At 50.3% G+C, this 8,773-nt stretch overlaps 1 protein-coding gene across 1 annotated transcript; it reads right to left on the bottom strand.

Annotated features, from left to right (window-relative positions):
- Nucleotides 1-2,698: 2,698 nt before the first annotated feature.
- On the bottom strand, nt 2,699-3,618 carry LOC119312293 (cysteine-rich and transmembrane domain-containing protein WIH2). The gene is made up of 3 exons (XM_037588016.1): nt 3,445-3,618; nt 3,244-3,364; nt 2,699-3,088 (listed from the first exon to the last, which is right to left on the bottom strand). Exons 1-3 carry the CDS (start codon nt 3,482-3,484, stop codon nt 3,016-3,018), a joined length of 234 nt encoding a protein of 77 aa, XP_037443913.1. The 5' UTR covers nt 3,485-3,618; the 3' UTR covers nt 2,699-3,015.
- Between the last annotated feature and the right edge of the window lie 5,155 nt (nt 3,619-8,773).

The raw sequence follows: 8,773 nt of genomic DNA, 5'->3' as shown, positions 1-8,773 counted from the left end.
GTGGCACGAACCGGGACTAAAGGTCTCAACCCCATTAGTTCCGGTTCGTGCCACAAACCGGGACTAAAAGGGAGGAGCTTTAGTCGCGGTTGGCCTGGCCAACCGCGACTAAAGCCCGCGAGCGCCCTGGGCCCAGGCATTTGGTCGCGGTTCATCTGCCGAACCGCGACTAAAGACTTCATTAGTCGCGGTTCCTACAGTTTCGCGACTAATGGGGCTGGACGGAAGCCTCTTTTTCTATCAGTGTACGGCGTGCATGCAGTATAGGCATCTCACGTCGCGCGTGGCGTGCCCCCTCTGTGGCATTGTGGAGGAAGATATCTACCATGCATTGGTTGCATGCAACCAAGCACGCAGCATTTGAGAGGCCATGAGGCGCGTCTGGTCGCTCCCCTGTGACCAGCTCCTTATTAACAGTGGGAAAGAGTGGTTGCTAAACCTGCTGATTAGGGCATGACCAACGCTCCACTCTGGACGGTCGCTCCAGCCCTCCACATCGGATTTGGTGGTCCAGACTAAAAAAAGGTGTTGCTTGCAGAGTGGAACGGGCGCTTCCAGAGGAGGCTGCCTCCTCCCTGACAAAAAGTCGCTTCAGCTCTCTCCTAGCCAGTGGCGAGTCTACTAGGTGGGCTTCATCAGGCTTAAGCCTACCCTCCACAAACATATTTCAGCTAACCATATCACTTAACAATTATATTTATGTGCTTTACATGCAAGAATCACAATGCAACTGCTAATTAGGCTTAGAACTTGATGTTTGAGCCTATCCTTCATTTTCATGCTAGATTCACCACTGCTCCTAGCCAATGCCATGGCAACCTCAGCTTGCTTTAGCTCTTTGCGGTTGGGAAAGTGAGAAAGAGAAAGAGAAACAGGGAGGCTGCAGCATTGGACCGGTCTCACTTCACACTGTGGTTTCGGCCTCAAATGTTTACGTGGAATCTGGAGCAGCACTATACTAGTGCCTCCATTGTACATGCCCTTAATTGTAACGATGCCGAGCGCGACCGTGTCCTTATGCTTATATGGCGCATCTGGCAATTACAGAATGATCTTACTCATGATATAGAGGTTCCCCCGGTGGCTTCTACGGTGGACTATTTGGAGAGTTATATGAAGTCTATTGGAGATGCTAGTAAGTATAGCACAGAGGAAATTATTAAGGGTAAAATGCCGGTTGCTGGTTGGACTTTGCCTGAAGTAAGTGTGGTCGCAGCTCCTAAGGTTTGGCTGCCTCCTCCTACTGATTACGTTGCTCCGTCAGTGGATGGGTCCTTTTCAGGGGAGTCTAGTGCAGCGGCAGCAGGGATGATCCTCCGACATCATAATGGATCAGTTATTTTTGCTGCATACCGGTTTATTTTCAATTGCAACGATGCACTAGAAGCGAAGTTACATGCAATCATGTAAGGAATGGTGCTTGCTTTACAACATTCTAACCTTCCAGTCATTGTCCAATCTGATTCAAGTGAAGCTTTGTCTAGTCTTACAAGAAATGGACTAGTTCGCTCTGCCTATGGACATCTGGTGGCTGAAATTAAGGAGTTGATGAATGACCAGGAGTTTATTACCTAGAAATTATCTAGGGATCAAAATAGAATTGCCGACCGTTTGACAAATTATAGTCGTTTAGAGTGTACCACGACTGTATGGTTGCACCTAGGTCCACCTTGTATTGATGATCTTTTGCCTCTCGACTGTATGGAATAAAACTCTCTTTTCCTCGCAAATAAGTTGTTATGTGAGCAACAAAAAAGAAAAAAATGCATGATATTGCTTTTTTTTGTGTGGCCCACATCATGATGTATTTCATCATGGAACTTTTCACACCTGTAGGCCATATCCCAAATGTACATGTGTATTTGTCAGAATTTTCCGGAACTTCAAAATTTGAGTTATGAGTTTTTCAAATTTCGAGTCCCATGGAGCTCAAGCTCCGTTGCCAATTTCCAGTCCTCCATACATCCATCGCTATTGGCTGGATGGTATAGTCATCAACTTGACGTTCTTTATGGAACAAGGAAAATGTGTTTCATGTCTTGTGGTTCTGCTTCCAACTGAACGATGGCTGACAGACATGTGTGTCTGTATGGCTGAGGGCTCAATTAGTCTCGAATGTTTTTTCAAATAAATTTTAGATACTGTTCAGAGTTTTTTTATTTTATTTGCATCGAGTGGTATAATTTGCCAGTTTACATATATTTTTTATTTGCAAAATCATCCTAATTTTTTTAAAAAGGGATGCAGTAAACGTCCTTTTCTGCAAGATTATTCCAACCGTCTGTCAACTGCTCTCTCGGTCCCTTTTGACCCCTGATTATCCACCGCACGTCCAGAGAACCCACGGTGATGGTCATCTCCGCCGTCTCTATCAAAGCTAATCTCACACGGATAGGGCAGGACGTTTTTTCTTCCTTTTTCTCGAACGTTATGCGATATGGTTCGCCCATTCTAGAGGCCTTCCGGACGCATGCGACTTTTTTTTCTGTCAATTTTTTTTTGTTCGAATCGCCTGTTTTTTCTCCCTTTTACTCTTTGTTCTGAGCACCTGCTTTATGGCAGGATAAGTATTGCTTTAGCATTGATTCTCGCAAATTGTTGTTACCTTTCACTCTCGTTCAGTGCAGAGATGAGATGTCTCCCTCGCGTATCCACATTCCACCCAACCACAATAATAGAATTAATCACAAATCATCACTACTGAGCAGAATGAACGAGCAACACGTGCAAGAGTATACAGAGTTACAACCAGAGGAAATGGAGACGGATGGAAGATGGTAAGATCATAAAGCCTCTGTTACTGATGGATGGATTCGAGTTACACAGGCAGGCAGCACCGTTGGTGAGAAGAGATAACAATAAGCAAATCCATACATACATACATATATATATATAGAGAGAGAGAGAGATCATCATATATAGCGTGGCAACAACGTGGTAAATATCCTTGATGAGGCCATCTGTTTGTACAGTTGACAGCATGCCAGGCCGGGTGCCCTGGTCTGGCCAGCTGATCTAGCCGACGAAGATGATGGAGGGGTCGCAGCAGCACTCGTCGATCAGGCAGCAGCAGCAAAGCGCAGCCAAACTGGACAGTAGCAAAGGAAAGCAGACAGTGAGTTTGAGTACGCTAATGACCACTGGCTAGGTGAAGTAATTAAGCTAGGGAGCCGAATCATGATAGGAAATAGCGGCCGGGGACAAGCAATTAGCCGTGCACAGGGTAAGTAAGTAAGGACGTACCAGCCTTCGAGGAAGCTGGGCTGGGCGCGCGGCGGCGGCGCGGCGTACTGCGGCGGCGCCATCACCGGCGGCCCCTGGTACGGGCCGCCCTGCCCCTGGTATGGCCCTCCCTGGTAGTAACCTGCATACACAACCAGAAACAGACCATCAGGAAACGAAACCCGGCCGCATCTTGTATCCTCTTCTCCTTCTTCTCCATACCTTGCGCGGGGTAGGGGTAGGCGTACTTGGGGTCGCTCATCCTGATCTCCCCCGGATCGACGAGCTCGCTGCTCTCTCTGTGGAGTGGACGGTGACAGACAGAGGAGAGAAACAAAGCGGAAGGCGACGGGCAACAGTGGAGCAGGTGATAAGCTGGCTAATGGCGTCTCTGGGCGGCGGATGCGTGTACTTATAGCCGGCCGGGGAGGCGGCCGTGTGCGTCGCGTGGTTGGACGTGGCGCGCGCCGGGGGAAGGTGGTAGGGCATCCGTGTCGGCCGGAGAGACGTGACGTCTCTCTCTCTCTCTCTCCCCCCCGTGGTTCGGTTGGACCCTGACGGAGGCGAAGCATCTCGAAAGCGCAAGCGAAAGGGGCCGCCGAATCGAACCTCGGCACCTCGCCGGGTGGGAAACGGGCGAACGCAGGGCTGGGCGGCGGACATGGGCATCGCTTTGCCTTTGCTTTGCTTTGCTTTGCAACGAGGTTTTGGCATCCGATTCCGCTGCCGCACCGCACGTATCATCTTGCGCTGGCTGGCGATGCCATCCCAGCCGTGCGTTGTGTTCCCACCGCGCTGCGCGTATTCCTTCTCCTTTCTTCCGCTGCGCCGGTGGGCAGGTGCACGCTGGCATGGGCAATGGCCGCCGTGTCATCCTTCCGTTTCGCGGTTCGAAAAAGGAAATTTTCTTTCCGTTTTGGGAGGCTGGCTTGGTTCTGGCGCCGGCTCGATCGCTGCCGACCCCCCAAACATAGCAGGAGGAGGCCATGTGGTCAAGCCGCGTGGGCGTGGTCTGGCATTGGAGGAGTTTCGCACGTCTCCACCGGCCAACAGTGCTGTCCCGGCTGTTCTCCGGTACGCCACCTTTTTCAATTTTTGTTGGGATTTTTTTTCTTTTTGAATACCTATTGCTCATTGGTCCACGATTTTATTTATTACTCGGGCCGCCGGATTCGTATCCCAGCGAGGTGGAACGGCGACGGAGGTGAAGCAGGGAGGAGACCTTGTCAGAATGGTTAGGCCAACTCCACCGCGCGACCCCATCTTGTCCGGTGCGTCCGTTTGGGGTAAAACGGACGAATAGCGCGGCCCAACGCGCGGCCTCAAACAGACAAATGTCCGGAATCCGTCCATTTTCGACCCATCCCCGGCCCAAAGTTGCGCTTGGTTTGGGGTGAAACGGACGCGCGCGGACGGCCGCGACACACGCCCTTGTCCCCCCCTGTGGCCCGCCTGTCGGGTACACTAGCAGTCCCTCCTTCCTAACGCTTCGACCCTCTCTCTCCCACCCCGCCCCGCCGCCGGCGCAGCCGCTATTCTCCGGCCGCCTCCACACCTTGCAACCCCCGGCCGTCCATACCAAACCATATGTAGACATGGCCACCACCACGCCCGCGCTTTCGCCGTAGTTTTGGCCGTCAATCGGAGGAGGTTTGGCCGTCGCGACGGTGGCAGAGGAGACACCACCGCCGGCGACGTACCACGGCGGCCGTGGCAACTTCCAACGGCTCCAGAGCGGCCAGTAGCCGGCCGGCAACCACCCCTGTTGCGTCCAGGTGATCATCGCGGCCTCTTCGCCACCACGACCGCAAGGTGTTCGACATTTTGCCCACAAAGGTATGGATAGTGGAGACGAGTTCTTCTTCCACCACTTCCTTTGTTCATCGGATGATTCATCGTCGGATGATGAAGATCTTGTGGTGGCTGCACTGGTCGTTCACGACCACATTCAACGGCAGCTTCCTCGGTACAGGGGGTCAGTCCCTGGCCGTGCTCCCAACCTGAACCGCAACAGGGAGAGAGGCCACGCCCTGCTCCTATGCCGATTACTTTTCCAACAAACCGCTCTTCAAGCCGGATAAATCCCGTCGCCGTTTTCGAATGGCAAGGCATGTGTTCAATCGTATCCGAGAGGGAGTGGTTGCTCATGACCCATACTTCGAGTGCAAGACGGATGCCCTTGGCAAGCTTGGGTTCTCCTCTTTACCAGAAATGCACCGCGGCCGTCCGCATGCTTGCGTATGGAATTCCAGGCGATCTGGTGGATGAGTACGTGCGTATGAGCGAGACAACATGTCTGATGTTAATGTACAAGTTCTGTCAGGCTGTGATCGAGGTGTTTGGCCAAGAGTACTTGAGGCAGCCAACTGCCGCTGATACAGAGAGATTGTTGGCGACCAACGCAGCTAGAGGCTTTCTAGGCATGCTTGGCAGCATAGATTGTATGCATTGGGAGTGGAAGAACTGCCCATTTGCTTGGCAGTGCCAGTACAAGGGGCATGTCAGCGAGTGCACTGTCATATTAGAAGCGGTGGCATCGCATGATCTTTGGATATGACATTCTTTCTTCGGCATGGCAGGTTCTCACAATGATATCAACGTGCTGCAATGTTCTCCAGTCTTCGCGAGGCTTGCAGAAGGCCACTCCCCACCTATCAACTTTGAGATCAACGGCCACCAGTACAACAAAGGATACTATCTAGCTGATGGTATATATCCTTAGTGGTCAACTTTTGTGAAGACAATCTCGAAGCCCCAAGGTGAGAAGAGAAAGAGATTTGCCCAAATGCAAGAGAGTGCTAGAAAGGATGTGGAACGTGCTTTTGGTGTGCTTCAATCCCGACGGGGCATCGTTCGATACCCTGCACTGTCATGGGATGAAAGGAAGCTTTGGGAGGTGATGACTGCTTGTGTGATCATGCACAACATGATCGTCGAGGACGAGCGTGATGACAATATCTTTGACCAAGGATTTGATTTTCAAGGTGACAATGTTGAGCCCCTGCACCAAGAACCGGCCATGTTTGATCAGTTTGTCCAGTTCCATCGTGAGCTGCGTGATTGGCACACTCATAAGGCTCTTCAAAATGACTTGGTTGAGCACGTGCGGGAGCATATTGGCAACCGATAGATGTATTGGTTCGTTTTATGTTCATTCAGGACAATTTCAATTTGGTTGTAAAACTATTTTTATTAGAGACAATTTTGATTGGGTTGTAAAACTATTTTAATTTTCAAACAATTAATATTTGGACGTGCAAACTTGTTTTCATATGAAAATATGGGCATTTTAGGCCCTGGCGGACGGGATGGGGCAAACGGATGTGGCCGCGCGCTGGGCGCACGGCCACCGCATCCCAGGACAGGCCCGGACACGACCCCATTGCCCTACCCAAACGGACAGAATCCGGACAAAACGGACGTCCGTTTGGGGTCGCGCGGTGGAGTTGGCCTTAGAGCAGCTCTTTTAGAGAGACGTCGTATGCGATCGATCGCGGTTTTTTTCCTCGAATATGCACGAGTATGCATATCATATGTATTAAAGAAAAAAAAGACAAAGTTTACACGTACATCAAGACACGCTACTCCTCACTACGCTCTCACCTTGCTACCGTAATGAAGAAGGGGTTTACATTCCCTTCCAGTAATCCGGCCGTCGACCACATCATGCCCTCTAACCTTACTCTATGTAGTAACTGCTCGATTGGCGTCCGTGCTCCCTCGAACATGATAGCATTCCTGTGCTTCCACAACTCCCAAACTATTAACACAAAGATGGTGCATACATTCTTCCGGCTCATGTTGCTGGGTCCTTGCTTGCCGCACACCCATGAAGCAAGTGAGTCCTGTGGTGACCTATCGCATTAATAATCGTCCGTATGAGTGTATGACGATTTAGGTAAAAAATGCTCCGTACAGTTAAATCGTTATCCTGTGCTTCATTCATCATATTTTCTCTGAAGGTTGTGCAAAATCAAGCCCACCCTTCTACACATTTGGAGGATGTAGCATTTTCTTTCTCCGAGTGCAATTCATCCAAAATAGTTTCGTACAAACTGCATTTCTCCTCTCGCTCCTCTTCTCGTCCTCTCTTCTGCCTTCCCTTCCTCACCGTAATGCCACCTCCGCCTGTAGGTAGCCCCCGCCGACAACGCCATGGACTTTGCCTCGACCCGCAATCAAGCAGGATCCCACGACTTCCCCGCCTGTCGCACCTGCTGCTCCTCCGCCAACCTAGACGGCGACCGACCACCACCTAGGCACCTCGTCCAACCCGCCTTCCACAACTCGAGCGTAGAGTGACGAACCCAATGCTGCCAAGGAAGAAGGCGGCCGCGTCAATGTCGTCCCACGTGCCTTCCCTCCCGCCTTCATACCGCGACGAGTGTTCCATGCTATTATATTACCCCTTTTGGATGTTTATGGGCTTTATTTTACACATTTATATCATTTTTGGGACTAACCTACTAACCAGAGGCCCAGCCCATATTGCTGTTCTATTGCCTGTTTCAGTATTTCGAAGAAAAGGAATATCAAACGGAGTCCAAACGGAATGAAACCTTCGACAACGTGATTTTTTGGAAAGATTATGATCCAGGAGACTTGGAGTGCAAGCCAGGGGAGCATCGAGGAAGCCACGAGACAGGGGGCGCGCCCTACCCTCTCGTGGGCCCCTCGAGGCTCCCCCGACCGACTTCTTTTGCCTATATAAGCCTACGTACCCTAAAACATCGAGACAAAAGATAGATCGGGAGTTCCACCACCGCAAGCCTCTGTAGCCACCAAAAACCTCTTGGGAGCCTATTCCGGCACCCTGCCGGAGTGGGAACCCATCACCGGTGGCCATCTTCATCATCCAGGCGCTCTCCATGACAAGGAGAGAGTAGTTCACCCTCGAGGCTGAGGGTATGTACCAGTAGCTATGTGTTTGATCTCTCTCTCTCTCTCTCTCTCTCTCTCTCTCTCTCTCTCTCTCTCTCGTGTTCTCTCTATGGCACGATCTTGATGTATCGCGAGCTTTGCTATTGTAGTTGGATCTTATGATGTTTCTCCCCCTCTACTCTCTTGTGATGAATTGAGTTTTCCTCTTGAAGTTATCTTGTCGGATTGAGTCTTTAAGGATTTGAGAACACTTGATGTATGTCTTGCCATGCTTATCTGTGGTGACAATGGGATATCACATGCCACTTGATGTATGTTTGGTGATCAACTTGCGGGTTCCGCCCATGAACCTATGCATAGGGGTTGGCACACGTTTTCGTCTTGACTTCCGATAGAAACTTTGGGGCACTCTTTGAAGTACTTTTGTGTTGGTTGAATAGATGAATCTGAGATTGTGTGATGCATATCGTATAATCATGCCCACGGATACTTGAGGTGACAATGGAGTATCTAGGTGACATTAGGGTTTTGGTTGATTTGTGTCTTAAGGTGGTATTCTAGTATGAACTCTATGATAGATTGAACGGAAAGAATAGCTTCATGTTATTTTACTATGGACTCTTGAATAGATAGAACAGAAAGGATAACTTTGAGGTGGTTTCGTACCCTA

This window comes from Triticum dicoccoides, chromosome 5B, assembly GCF_002162155.2.
Source record: "Triticum dicoccoides isolate Atlit2015 ecotype Zavitan chromosome 5B, WEW_v2.0, whole genome shotgun sequence".
In the NCBI taxonomy this organism is placed as follows: Eukaryota; Viridiplantae; Streptophyta; class Magnoliopsida; order Poales; family Poaceae; genus Triticum; species Triticum dicoccoides.
This window is presented reverse-complemented; position numbering and strand designations above follow the sequence as displayed.

Coding starts and splice junctions, on each gene's coding strand:
- LOC119312293 (XM_037588016.1), bottom strand. CDS start 3,484: ATGAGCGACCCCAAGTACGCCTACCCCTACCCCGCGCAAG. Junction 3,365..3,444: donor CTACCCCTACCCCGCGCAAG/GTATGGAGAAGA, acceptor TTGTGTATGCAG/GTTACTACCAGGGAGGGCCA. Junction 3,089..3,243: donor CCCAGCTTCCTCGAAGGCTG/GTACGTCCTTAC, acceptor GCTACTGTCCAG/TTTGGCTGCGCTTTGCTGCT.